Here is a 14,765-nt window from a genome sequence, read left to right as displayed (position 1 = left end):
TACAGATTATTTTACACGTGAGAATGTAATTTCATCGAAGTTTTGTGGATTCTAAAAAATAACTCCCGTCCGTTAAAAACCAAACGAGAAGGAATTTTGCAAATCTTACTTCATACACCTCATCTCCGTTTTGCAAATATGTGGAGGTGGTCCTAACAGGGACCCTTTCCGTCCCCCTTTGAGGATTCGGACAGGCAGTGCAGGCTTTGAGTTATTTAACATGTGCTTTGAGCAGCTGCCAGGTGACGTCTTCCAGTTTATTTTGTCTCTGCCGTCTGTCTTCTCGTCTTCTCTCAGTCCCCTTCAGTTAAAAAATTGAGAATCGCAATGCTGTGTTCAGAGTCTCTCCCTTGAGTATCAATGACATGGAGGAGAAAGAGATCTGAAATAGAAAAAAAAAAAAAAAAAGGCCAATTATTAGTACTAAGAGGGTCCAGATAATTTTTAAAGTAAACAAATGCAAACAGTTGATTTCACTTTTAACTGTAAAGCCACGTTTAGGAACGTGGGCAGGGCCCTTTGTGTTATTTCGAAATGAGAATTTTTCAGCAAAGAGCCATAACAGAGACACTAAGTAGAAAATAGACATGGACCAAAATTCAGTTTGGTTTATTCCAAACCTCCCGGATGAAGACCTAGAAACAGTGCTTTCATTCTCTGAGTGTTGGCAGCCCCTCAGTGAACCAGTCTCACCAAGCGGTTTGGTCTTCCCTCCTTTTCACCGTGCCCACCGACACAGCAGCAACGTGTGTAATAGATGGGGACTTTTTCTTTGCATTTTATAGATCTGCCGTCCGAGGAGGTCAGGGTGTTTCCGTAGCGTCTCACTCATCCCAGAAGCATCCCCGTGAAGTATAGAAGGAGCAGAGGGTGTCCCAGTTACAGAGATTGGAAAACTGAGTCAGTGGTGAAATGCCTTAATTAAATTAATGAACTTAGTTCAGATATCTCTCTTTCTCTCGTTAACTGTAGAGACGAAGTATTAAATGGACCAATGAGTTTGAGCTATCTCTGTACCCTAAAGGTGGTCTCTCCAGGTCAACAGCAGTTTAGAAACAGAGCGGGTGATGGCTTATTTACTTTATGATATAATACATTAGAAATATATTAGGATATATTACATGACAAGTTTCACAATTGCCCGATTCAGAAGATATATCAGACATTTTGGAAATTCCTAGGGAATAAAACAGCAAGAACTTTTCTACTGAATTCTACCCATGTTGTAAGGATATTTCAAAAATTGTATATTATAAGCCTTTACTTTGAGAGTTACCTGCGTTTGTTCTGTTCAGTTATACCGAACAGCCCCAGGGCGATGGCTGCCCTTTAGCTAGTAAAGAAGATGGTGACTTAAGTGGTGATGATTGCATTCACGATGCCAACAAATTCAGAGCCAGTTCATGTGCTTAGAGGTTGATTCAACAAACGTAGTTTCTTTGTTCCCAATGGCTCAAAATCTTGATTCTGCTATGTCCCCTCTTTGGCAGAATGAGGTAGAGAGCTGTGCAGTGATTAGACAGGAACCCCGAAACCAAAGACTTAAAAGCTGAAGAGAAATCAGACTTTGAAGAACTGTGGCGTCCAAGCATGCAGTAAGTGCGGTGGGCAGCAGCCGCCTCCCGGGCATCTCCACTAGACGTCCACAAACACCCCAGACATCACACGTCCCAGTGGACTCACGACCTCCCCGTACTTCCTAACATTCCTTAACGCCTCCCTCCACCCGGGCTCTCAGCCTAGACTCTCCCTGCCCTCTCTTCTCCCTCATCCCTCCCTCGTACCCAGACAGCCACCAGATTTTCTCTTCGTTTGCCTTTAAAACTCTCTCCCGAATTTGACCCTTCTTTCCCTCTCCTCAGAGGCACTGTCTCGATCTGAGCTTGCATTATCTCTTGCCTGTTCCATCACAGCCGCCTCCCATCTGGGCCCCATCCTCTCCCCTCTCCAGCGTGTCTTCTCCTTTTTTACCAGCATTTTTCATGTTTACAAGGAGTAAATTTTGTGAGGTCCCACACCTCCTCAGAGCCCCCAGTCCTCGTTGCTTCCTTCCTACTGGCCCCGGCTTTCCCTCTTCCCCACTCCCCCCGACCCCATGCCCCCTGCACTCCTGCGCCTCCGGCTTTCCCAGCGTCGGTGAGCGCTCTGTGCCGCTGTGCGGTGCCCCCTGCCCCGTCCAAGATGCCCTTTTGCTTTACCAAACTCCTCGTTCTTTAAGACCCAGCTCAGTTGTCAGCGCCTCTGTACAGCCTCTTCTGGTCTCCCAGGCTCAGTTTAGTGGTTTCTTTCTCTTTATTCCCAGAGCCTCTTCCTCACATCTCTGCTGTAGCTCTTAGTTTGTACTCTAATAAACTGGTTACCTACTTGGCTTTCTAATGACACTGTGAGTTCTCAGAGTACAGAGGTAATGACTCACCCATCTTCGTGTCCCCTTACCTCCTGCTATCCCTGGCACATAGTAGGCACTCAATACATGTTTGTCGAATTAAAAGTACAGTTGTACAAATCCTAAAAGATCGAGATTATGTCACGGCAGGAAGCCCGATGAAGAATGCCCTTTTACGTTTCTTTGGTGTTAAAATTTATCCGTTCTCATCTTTCACCCAAACAGTAGCTATTCGGTGGCATTCCTTCATGAGGCAATTTTGTCCTCAGTATTGCCTTTGAAGAGTTTCAAAGCCAGCCTCTCTTGCCCTGCTGGCCCCTTCTGAGAAAATCAAGGAGCGGGGGCTGAATGACTTTCTGAAAAGAATCAAGATTGTATAGCTTTTGCAAAACTATTTTGTGTGCCTACCGGGGCATTAAATATTTATTGAGTGCCTACCATGGGCAAGGCATTTGATATCTTTAGTGGTTTTCTGCTCTGAATTCTCTAATCAGGTTGAAACGATCTATTCCAGAAGTTTTAAAGTCAAGTGTCTCTCAATTAAAGCTCTTAGAGGCTGTGAGCCTTTATAGCCGTTAAGTCAGATATGTCTTTTCCTTGGGAAATGTCTTCGTAATTTTTTTTTAATCACAATAAATAGAGTCATAATGAAAAGTACGTTCAATCCCAGTGTAAGCCTAGGATGTTTATTCTGAAACATTTCATCACCAATTTTTATTTTAATCACCAATTTCCCCAGGGAGTCCCCCTGCGGCCAAGTGCACTGTGGTTCCGAGGGCTCCCCTGAAAGCATAGTGTGTGCAGCTCTGGGCCCTTAGTGCCGCCTTGAGCTGTGCTGGCAGGAGTCATGCCCACCTGCCCCCAACTTGAAGGTTTCTCCTGAATTTTACGGTTTCTTTTTTCCTCGTAGATCATGGGAGTCCTTCAGGTAGCTATCCTGGGAGCCTTTCTTCTTGTTCTATAAATAATTTCACATTGGGCTTGCTTTTTTTGTCTCTTCTGTTGGTTCACTTTCAAATGCTGCTAGCTGTGATCGTCTTGCATCATTTCACACAGCTATTAGGCTTACTTTTGTTCCATAGGGTTTTTATTAATTAAGGAACTGATGTTAAAATGCAGGTGTTATCAGTACTAAAGTCCTAATGAAAAAGATAGTGAGAAGCTGTTTTCCCATTTTGGAAGGAGAAACTTAAGGCTCTGTTGTTGTTCATAGTAATGCATTTGTTTACTATTGAAATTAAATCCTCCAGACTCATAGTTTATTGTACTTTCTACCTCTCTCTTTTTTTTAAGTCCTCCTATTTAAAAAAAAAAAAGTACTCAGAGACCATGTATTTTATATATATATATGTGTGTGTGTGTGTGTGTGTGTGTGTGTGTCCTTTAGTGATTTGAGAGAAACTCAATTTTAACAGTTAAGCAAATGAAATAATTTTCTATATACTTTTTACAGGAAGCTATTGAATCCTTCAAAGAAGCTTTGAAGCAGAAAGTTGATTTTATTGATGCATATAAAAGCCTGGGGCAGGCCTATAGGTAAGTAAAGTACTAATAGTTGGGGTAGGAGGGAGGGCGTAGAGTGGGATAGCCTCACATAATAGTGATTTTTTTTTTAAAAAAATGCATTTCTTAAGCAAAAGAGACGGTCGTTCTAAATCACATAGGCATTCACATACTTATTAAGATCTTCTCTGGAACATAGAACCACGGGTAAGAGGATATCGTGATACCTGTTACTGTGTCTTAACACAGCCTCGGTCTGTATATATTAGTCTAGAAGATGTTAGTCCTTCAAGAGTTGTTGCTTTGAATAGTGGCATTATAAGCTGCCGAGTTCCAGACGCTGCTGCCTTTTTAGGCAGTAACTAAGGTTGACACCCACATCGCTAGGATCTGTTTGAAGATCCCTAGAATTGCGGGATGGAAATGTTGTAGTCATGTTGCATCTCTGTAGGGTATGAGTAGTTGTGCCTGGACCCTGGCTTCCTGACTACATGCATTGCCCTGACCAGCAAAGCCGTTCTGACTTCTGGCTTAAAAATTCTTTTAACATTCTGACTCGTATAAAGGTGCTATAAAAGTTAGGAAAGAGAGAGACAGTCATGGAAATCCCCTGTTAAACCCTGTTAGGTGCCTTATTCAGGAAGGATTACATTTAAGAGCTTATATATCTGATGCCATCGTTGGAAAAGCTCTCATACTAACTTGGACAAAGTGTGTTTGGATTTGTTCTAGGTTTAAGGGATGATATTTATCCTTCCTGTCCCACGAAACTGTTGGGTATATAAATTGAAAACAGATTTGAAAACACCTAGTAAATAGTAAAGTGCTGTAGAAATGTAAGTGGGTGTTATATATATATATTTTAAATCTTCATTATTTATAGAAAGTTGACATATGGGATATTTTGAAGGTTCTTCAATTATTTATAAAGATGTTGATATATAAAAGAGGGCAAGGCTGGTCAGTAATAACCATTTCCGCTCTGAAACGATCACAATTCTGAAATATACTTCTTATTTCAGAATTTTAAAGTAGATAATGATTTACTGGATTTTAAGTGAAGTACCTTCAGTGACAGAAAAAATTAAATTATAAGCCTATGAATTTGATTCGCAATGATATACCTCTGTGTGATTATAACCTACTTACTTTTTTCCAAAGGAGAAACATATGTTTCTATCCAGATAACTAAAATTTACACAAAGTTTTTTTAGGGGTTGGAGCTGATCATGAGTTGGGGAAAGGGATTTGAATAAGCATTTGTCTTTGGAAATCAATAAATTAATTTTACCCCAAAGAATTTCAAGAGCTCTATGGTGATCCTATAATCTGGTAAGATTTAGAAAAAGCAAGTAGGATGTGATGCGTCAAAGGCTAAGTAGCTATAAAGTGGTAAAATAAAAAAGCAAACACCCACATTAAAGTATCGTATTTGTAGATTGAACCATAATTCTGAGGATAACTTATTCTGTATGTTTACTGAAATGCCTATACTATGTTCATTGCTATTGTTAAACACCTAGAGAGCTGGGCAATTTTGAAGCAGCCACTGAGAGCTTTCAAAAGGCTCTGTTGCTGAACCAAAATCACGTGCAGACCCTCCAGCTTCGGGGAATGATGCTTTACCACCATGGCAGCTTGCAGGAAGCCCTTAAGAACTTCAAGGTGAGCATCCGTAAGTGAGAAGCAGTGTAACTGCAATTCTGCGTCATTCCTCAACAAGGTTCAGTGAAATGAGTGGGGTCAGTGGGGAGGGCGGGCAAGAATAGTGCTTATACTTCAGCAGAAAGAAAGAGGAAAAAACCATGGCCTGGTCCTGTAGACTGATTTACTGAGGATGTATTTGGTCTGATTTAACCTGGAGAGAAGACTTTCCTAATTCCAGATTAAAGAAGAAAGTACTTTAAAGTTTCCTTAAACTGTATCGATTCTAATACAGCATTTTCTCCTTCGATGCCTCAGCGGTGTCTGCAGCTGGAACCGTATAACGAGGTGTGCCAGTACATGAAAGGACTCAGCCACGTAGCAATGGGACAGTTTTATGAAGGGATAAAAGCACAAACTAAAGTTATGCTAAATGACCCTCTCCCAGGCCAGAAGGCCAGCCCAGAGTACCTTAAAGTGAAGTATCTCCGAGGTAAGTCAAACAGCTGCAGAATCACTGACGCTGAGTGCTTGGAGTAGGAGTGATACTGCCTGTGTCTCTGATGTTCCGTGTTAGGCAGTTGAGTCTCAGAGCAGCTGCGTGACTTGTCCTCAGCTGCCCCTTGGTTAGTGGTGGTATCTGGACTAGAGGGACGAGCCCATGTCTTCTAAAGGCCAATCCAGTGCTTTTTTTTTTTTTTTTTTTTCTCCTCTTCCTCACATTTTTTCTTTCTAAAGTTAAAAAATTTTACTCATGCCAAAAAAACATATTTTGACCTAAATGTGACAATCATCTGGGTATCCATGACTTGTCACACCTCATCCAGAGATATAGGAATGACAGGAAGGGAACATTTTATGAGGTTTATACTATTAAATAAAAACTTGGTATCTTTGAACTGTCATTCCTTCATATCAGAATTCCCACATAGTTTGGAGAATTTAAATTGAGATGAAGAAGAAAGCAGATCTTTGGGTTATCCTTTTATTAGTCAGTCTCACCCTTTCTCTGCCATACACAAAGACATTTTTGTTTTTCACATAAAGCCCAAATCTTTACTTTTATTCCTTCTCTTTCCTTTATCATTAGCCCTCTGTACTAGCACTGTCCAAGTGAAAACATTTACAAGCCATGTGTGTACTTTTAAATTTCTAGTAGCCACATTAAAAAAGTAAAGACGAACGGGTGGAATTCATTTGAATAATATATTTTATCTTATTTAACTTGGTACCCGCACAATATTAGTTCAATATATAATTAATGTGAAAGCACTCTTTATTGGATGTTTTACAGTTTTTGGTACTAGTCTTTGAATATGGCCTGTAATTTACACTCACAGTTCATCTCAATTTGGACGCTAAATTTTCATTGGAAATACTCGATCTGAACGTAGATTTCATAAAGTTTAAAGTTGTAAAAGTAGACTGATATACGTAAGTTGTTCCAAACCTACGGCAGTTTTCTAATAATTGAATAAAATATCAGTTTTAAGTTTAAATTACTTCAAATTAAGTAAAATCTAAAGTTCAGTGCCTCAGCCGCACTAGTCACCCCTTCAGTTGTCAGTAGCCAGCTGGCTAGGGATTACCTTTTGTACAGCACAGCTCTTTACTCTAAATTGTAATTCCCTCTATTTTCCTGGTTTAGGAGAACTTGGACTTGTGAACTATAGACTGGAGCTGGGGGCACTCCATATCCTGGTTTTTTTCTGCACCGCGTCCCTAGAGATAAGCAGCAGTTGGTCAGTCAGTTGATGACATCGCATACGTAGTCCGTAGATCCATTAGTTGAGAAGGAAGCAGGCTCTGTCTAACACTGAACTTGCATTCCCAGACTCTGGAATCGAATAGTGAGATCTTTGGTGTTGCTTATGGAAAGGTGGTTAAAATTTAGCCGAAGTGGACCCTGATTGGCTGGCTTGTATTTGACCCTGGTAACTCAAGTCAGTGGCAGGCCACCTCCGTTTTCATGTAAGAGTGACTTGCTAAAATTTGGAGTCTCCATTTAGAATTCTTGTAATTTTTAAATATTTATTTATTTTTGGCTGCGTCGGGTCTTCGTTGCTGCGCGCGGGCTTTCTCTAGCTGTGGTGAGCCGGGGCTACTCTTCATTGCGGTGCGCGGGCTTCTCATTGCCGTGGCTTCTCTTGTTGCGGATCACGGGCTCTAGGCGCAGTGGGCTTCAGTAGTTGTGGCGTGTGGGCTCAGTAGTTGTGGCTCGCCGGCTCTAGAGTGCGGGCCTAGTAGTTGTGGCGCACGGGCTTAGTTGCTCCGCGGCATGTGGGATCTTCCCAGACCAGGGATTGAACCTGTGTCCCCTGCACTGGCAGGCGGATTCTTAACCACTGCACCACCAGGGAAGTCCCAGAATGCTCGTAATTAAATAACGGTTTGTTATGAAGTATTTGTACAGACTGGCTATAAAAAATTACAGTTAGCTATAAAAACCGTCTCTTTGGTATATCCGGGTGTGTCAGATCCCATTTCCCATCTGCAGAGTATTCTCGATATCTTCATGCCCACCTTGATACTCCCCTTACGGAATATAACATTGACGCGGACCTGCCCGGGAGCTTTAAAGACCACTGGGCTAAGAATCTGCCTTTCCTCATAGAAGACTACGAAGAGCAGCCAGGGCTGCAACCCCACATAAAGTGAGTGCTTTATTTATTTGTTTATTTTTTACATCTTTATTGGAGTAGAATTGCTTTACAATGTGGTGTTAGTTTCCGCTGTACAACGAAGTGAATCAGCTAGGCGTATACATATATCCCCATACCCCCTCCCTCTTGCGTCTCCCTCCCACCCTCCCTATCCCACCCCCCTAGGTGGTCACAAAGCACCGAGCTGATCTCCCTGTGCTATGCAGCAGCTTCCCACTAGCTATCTGTTTTACGTTTGGTGGTATATATATGTCAGTGCAACTCTCAAAGTGAGCGCTTTAAATGAAGATTTTTTTTTCTTTTTCAACACTGAGCTGTAAGTTCATCATAATATCTCTTGGTCAGTAAATGGCTTTCTATTCATGTTTCTGATGAATTTATTTTTGAATTGGATATGTCCGCAAATATTTCTGTTAGCTTACCTTTGGACATCATCTTTCCTTTTAGCGCGACATTCCCTGCTAATGTGGGGTAACTTCAAATGTACTTATACTTCTTGGTAGCGTTTGATATGCATTATTCCTTTACCATGTTACTTTAAAACAAATTTCTTAACATATTAAAAGTTTGAAATTACAGCACTGGCCAATACTGCTGCAATATGGCAAAATGGATATGCTTAAAAGGCTATCCCATTACAGAACAATTAGATTTAGAACAGAAATTAATTCCTGGCAGTCTAGCAGTGTCTTAAAAATTAGGAAAAATCTGTAAAGATCAGCTCCCTCTATGCCTAAAAAGAAAGAAAAGAGAAAGTATTCAAACTACAGTGATGGATGGTAAACACATTTTAACGGAAGAAGGCATCCTATCCAGTGGAGTGCCTTGAGGCATGGCAGGGTGGGTTTGTTGACCTTCAAAGGGCTAAAGTGATCCCATATTGGAGGCATTCCCAGGATCTCAACAGAAGCAGACGCAGATCCTTCCTGGGGAGAAATTAGTGCCCATTTGTACCCCCAGTATTCCCACAGATTAATATCATGAGTGTGAGAATGAAAGCCAAGATGACTGAAACCATTTGTGAGAATCAACAGAAGCCACAAACAATAGACTTTGACCCTTAAGGACTTCAGATATTGGAATTGTTGAAAACAGACTCTACGATAACTCCAAATGAAATGCTTGAAGAAATTATGAAGAGATCACAAACATGAGGAAGACACATGAGATTATAAAAAATGACCAGACAGATGCCACAGACCCACATGCCACAGACCCACATGCCGCAGACCAAAAACATAAGCTCTAGGAATAGAAAATATAATCATTGAAATGAAGAATTCAGTATACTGGCTAAAAATCAGATTAGATATAGCTGAGAGAAAATTGCAGAATTGGAAGATAGAGCACAGAGTCAAGGAGTTAGAAAACTTGAAAGAGAGCAGATACATAAAATGTAAGAAGGGCTAACACTCGTGTGTGTGATTGAAACTCCCGAAGGAGAAAACGGAGGAGAGGCAGTATGTGAAGAAATAATGGCTAAGAATTTTCCAGAACGAAGGAGACACATTCATAGATTTTTTTTTTTAAAAAAGCAGGGTAAACGAAAAAAAATCCACTCAGACACATCATAAGTAACTGGAGAACACCTAAGGTAAAGAGAAAAATCTTAAAAATAGGAAAGTCATATCACCTACTTAGGGTCAATTATTGGACTGACTGTAAACCTTTCAACACCAACAGTTTCTGCAAATAAAAGTCAAACAGCTAATTAGAAAAGTGCACAAGACATGAACAGGTAATTTCATCAAGGGGAAAACATGAATGGCAAGCATATGAAAAGATGCTTCAGTTCATAAATCTATAAGACCACATGAGATGCTTCACCCACTAGGTAAACAAATATTAGCAATACAAAGTCTGATAATAGTAGTATTGACCAGGAGGAGGATATGGGGAAATTCCATACACTGGGGGATAAATTGCTCCATGAACTTCTGCCAGCAGTTTGTCCTTATTGTGTAAAATCGAATATTTGCACGTCCTACAATCTTTAAATTCCGCTCCTGTGTATATTCAGGAGACAGCCATGTACCTGTGCGCATGTCTGCTTGGAGACCTGTTGATAGCAGTTTCTTTGTTCACAACTGAAAACGAAATCATCCCAAATGTTCATGAACAGAAAAACGGATAAATGAGATACTGTCACATAGTGGGGTATTATACAGCAGTATAAACAAACGACCCAAGCAACAGTGTGGACTAATTTTGAAATATAAAGTTGAGTAAAAACAGCAAGTTGGTACACTGCAGGGTCACATCATTTTCCCCGTAGAGCTCATAAGCAGAACTATAGAATATATTGTTTAGGGATATACATACGTAACCTATTTTTTAAAAGAAGAACATCAAGGAATCGTGGACACGAAATTCAAGATAAGTTACCTCTTCCTGGGAGGCAGGAGGATAGGACAGGAAAGTGGCATACAAGTAGGTAGAGCTACATAATTGTTCAGGTCCTTTCGTTGAGTAATGAGGTTGTATGCTTTTGTAAGTTTCAATAATCAAGATAATAAAAACCAAATAGATTGCTCAAAGAGGTATGTATGTTCTCTAGCACCCCTTTTTAGAGAAATACTTATGTGCAGGAAAGCGGGGGTGCCTGAAGGGCTGTCCTTGGAGAGGCCTGCTCACCAGGCTGGCCCTGGGCTGGCGTCTGGGAACGGGGATTTCGGGATCTCCCCCTACCCCCAAGTGCCCAGAGCTAAGAAACGGCTCCCAGCACCTGCGCCATGTGTATGAACAGTGTGGTTCATGCTGAACACCTGCCCTCCTCTGGGGGCCTAGGGTACCTGCAAGGCAGGGGTGCTCACGTGGTCAGCCCCCAGTACAGTCCCTGGGCACGGTGTGCCATGTGTCTCCCCAGGGTCCTGGAAGTGCGCCTGGATTCCTCTGGACCTCGCCCCACGTGCCTTTTCCCTCTGACGATTGTGCTGTGTCCTCAGAGCCACGAGCACAGCTGTACAGGAGAGCCTGGGAGTCCTCCTAGTGAATTACTGAACGCTTGGGGGCGCTGACACAGCCTGTAACTTAGAATTGCAGTCTTTGTTATGAAAACTTTTAGCAGGTTGGCGGGTAAACAGTATCAGTCACATACACAGTCCCAAGTACACTTGGCATCACGTAACTTGGGGCCGGAGCAGGAGATGGACGTAGGGTCGGGTTTGGTTGCCTGTCAAAGGAGGCAGTCCCTGTGTTCTGGAGAGGTTTACAGAACAAATAAGGCTCAGACGTGTCTTCTGAATTGCAAACTAGTTATCAGCGTTACTAACAAGCACGTGACAGCGACTGTACACACACTGTCATGAAGAGTCCTGCTTTGAATTTGTGTCTGGTTGGGCACAGACCACTGAAGTAAAGACCATGTGGTCAGAAGTTCCTTGATTATTTTTGCAGTGGAAGAAGCGACTGCTTTTCAGGTGAAACTGGATAACCAGGTATCTGTGGTAAAAGTCTTTATCATGTACGTGATGTTTCTTCCAGAGACGTGTTACATCAGAATTTTGAGAGTTATAAGCCCGAGGTCCAAGAGCTGATTTGTGTAGCCGATCGTTTGGGATCTCTGATGCAATATGAAACACCTGGTTTCCTGCCAAACAAGAGAATACACAGAGGTATTTTAAAACTATCTGAAAATGGAAGTGTCTATGACAGAGGAGCGGAGGATTGGTAGGACCACGTTGTACTTTTGAAAAGAATCGTATGTCGTGCTTACTGAAAATCTCCATGTGATCCGAACAGAAATGTATAGATTCATTCACGCTGAATTCTGAGAGAAGAGTGCTTCCAACTCTGGCTCTTATGCTGTTGCCTTGGTGTAGATGTAGGAGGTAGGTCTTCAGTCATTGCTGTAAATCAGACAGCTCATCCACCAGAGCTGTCTCCTTACTGTAGGGTGAGGAGGGATTTGAACCTCAGTTCTTTCAGGATTGGGAGCAGACAAGTGTGAGATTGCCTCCAATTTCCTCCGATAGAGTTGAGCTTTAGTCAGGCCATCACGTCATGCATCTATGGTCCTGTTAAATTACCGATACTTGTGATTCTTTTTTGTTTTCCCCGGTTTGTTTTCATATTTATTTTAATTTTTATTCTTTTTTGTGCCTTTAAAATTTTTTGTCATTTTTTAAAACATCTCTATTGGAGTATAATTGCTCTACAATGCTGTGTTAGTTTCTGCTGTATAACAAAGTGAATCGGCCATATGCATACGTATATCCCCATATCCCCTCCCTCTTGCGTCTCCCTCCCACCCGCCCTATCCCACCCCTCTAGGTGGTCACAAAGCACCAGCTGATCTCCTGTGCCAAGTGGCTGCTTCCCACTAGCTGTCTATTTTACATTTGGTAGTGTATATATGTCCATGCCACTCTCTCAGTTCGTCCCAGCTTACCCTTCCCTCTCCCCGTGTCCTCAAGTCCATTCTCTACGTCTGCGTCTTTATTCCTGTCCGGGCCCTAGGTGCATCAGAACCTTTTTTTTTTTTTTTTTAGATTCCATGATTCTTTCGGAAGATCATTCCCTCTAAAGGGTACCTACAAACTCTGTTTTCCCCACATTTCCTTCTTTTAGCCATGGGTTTGGCAGCCTTAGAAGTCATGCAAGCCGTACAGCGTACGTGGACCAGTTCAAAGGTTCGAATGAATGGGAAAACGCGGCTGATGCAGTGGAGAGACATGTTTGACATCGCAGTGAAGTGGAGACGGTAACTGACGTTTCAGTGAAAATAAGCTAGACGTCCTATCATTGTCAGAAAATGTTAAGTCTCCTCTAGTTCGCAGGTTTTGAATCCCATTTTATTTACTAATAATTGGCCTTGTAAGTTATGTTTTCCTCTCTACGGTTTGTCAGAAATTCCTGACATCATTATTCTTTGAAATACACTCGACGAATATTTATGAACTAGGAATTGATCGTTGCCGTGCTTCCGAGCACATTTTTAAGTGAGGTGTTGTAGAAAAAGCGGTCTCTCTGGAAGAGCATATGGTTCATTACCTGTGGTACCTTTGAACGAGCTTCAGTGCACCAGTCTTCTTATGCTTGAAGTGCGGGCCTGGCCAACCAGCTACAGTTTAGAGGGGGAACCGCTGATACTCATTTTCATGAGAAAAATCCTGCTCTACTAGTAAACCTGTACTGACGTCTTCCTTGGTCCAGTTAGAACATCTTTTGGGAATTTGCAGGTTTGTGTTTCATACTTTTAGATGTAATGGACTGAGCAGTTGTTTTCCAAAGACCTCTACATGTTTTATTTTGAAAGCTTTTGAACATTTCTAGGTTTTATAAGGTCTTCATTTATTTATTTATTTTTGCGGTACGCGGGCCTCTCACTGTTGTGGCCTCTCCTGTTGCGGAGCACAGGCTCCGGACGCGCAGGCTCAGCGGCCATGGCTCACGGGCCCAGCCGCTCAGCGGCATGTGGGATCTTCCCGGACCGGGGCTCGAACCCGCGTCCCCTGCAGCGGCAGGCGGACTCTCAGCCACTGTGCCACCAGGGAAGCCCAGGTCTTCATTTTTCAATAAGCTCTCTTTTACAGGATTGCGGACCCAGACCAGCCAGTGTTATGGTTGGATCAGATGCCAGCGCGAAGTCTTAGCAGAGGCTTTAACAACCACATCAATTTGATCAGGTATGAACATTCTGTTTATCTTTCCTGTTCTCATAGGAGTTTATTTTAAATCGTCAGTTCATGGAGACCACGAGCAGCCCAGTGCTCCCTCCTTGGTGACTTTTTGACACAAATCAGCTCTGCACCTGCAAGGTCCTTCCCGCATTCCTTTGAGCTAGCCTGGTTGCGGAAAGAAATGCTGTGCCCCTTCTCCAGGCTCTTTGCCGCAGAACTCAAGTGAAGGGTAGAGTGCCAGATTTTTGCCTAGATGTCAGTCTTTAAAGGGCCCTAAAACATCATAGAAGGTAATTAGATGGAGAATATTACATTACCATAAGATCCCGATAATATCGGGAATTCTTGTGTTGAGGGAAAAACTCCCCCTTCCAACCCTGCAACACCCAAGGCGGTTGGATGAAAAACGCCGTCTGGGTGCTGAGCTGCCTTCCTGGGAGGATGAGCCAGGTTAGCTGGAGAGCTTTTGTTTTGTCCAGAGGCTCTGGCAAGTTAGGGGCGTGGGTGAAGTGCTCACCTCGTTACCGGACCCTTCATGTGCTTAGCCACCCTCTAGATACGTGATGAGCAAATATTAAAGAGTACCAGCTTCAGTATCAGACCCACTGAATTTAATTTTAGGTAAATTTTACACCTATGGTAGTTGTGTCACATCTAAAATGCTTCGAATTCCAGAACCCTGAATCAAGAAAGTAGTATAGTATACAACTTTGACATTTAAGTTTAATGGAAATGTTCTTAAGACATTTATTTTTTTAATTCCTAGAAAATAAATTTCCTTTCCCCTTGTGACTTGTATATTCCTGTTTCTTGCAGAATAATTTGTGACATTCACAGGTAGACCCAACCAGCTTTAACTGAAGGCCACTGTCCATGTGCTGTGCAGCACGATGGTGATTTAGCCGTGAAGTACAGCCTCTCACGGCAGAAGGCTTGTAGCTTAGTGAC

General features: G+C 42.3%; 1 protein-coding gene across 5 annotated transcripts in view; it reads left to right on the top strand.

Moving 5' to 3' along the window:
• Nucleotides 1-14,765, top strand: part of TTC13 (tetratricopeptide repeat domain 13) — a 93,373-nt gene that overhangs the window by 64,661 nt on the left and 13,947 nt on the right. For all 5 annotated transcript variants that reach the window (XM_032607415.1, XM_032607416.1, XM_032607418.1 and 2 more), the window contains 7 exons: nt 3,840-3,922; nt 5,413-5,554; nt 5,852-6,026; nt 8,031-8,187; nt 11,680-11,810; nt 12,766-12,898; nt 13,731-13,823. In XM_032607415.1, the coding sequence (XP_032463306.1) occupies nt 3,840-3,922; nt 5,413-5,554; nt 5,852-6,026; nt 8,031-8,187; nt 11,680-11,810; nt 12,766-12,898; nt 13,731-13,823 (914 nt within the window). The remainder of the gene's footprint in view (nt 1-3,839; nt 3,923-5,412; nt 5,555-5,851; nt 6,027-8,030; nt 8,188-11,679; nt 11,811-12,765; nt 12,899-13,730; nt 13,824-14,765) is intronic.

This window comes from Phocoena sinus, chromosome 16, assembly GCF_008692025.1.
Source record: "Phocoena sinus isolate mPhoSin1 chromosome 16, mPhoSin1.pri, whole genome shotgun sequence".
In the NCBI taxonomy this organism is placed as follows: Eukaryota; Metazoa; Chordata; class Mammalia; order Artiodactyla; family Phocoenidae; genus Phocoena; species Phocoena sinus.
The sequence above is the reverse complement of the archived record's forward strand: the minus strand, read 5'-3'. Positions and strand labels throughout refer to the sequence as shown.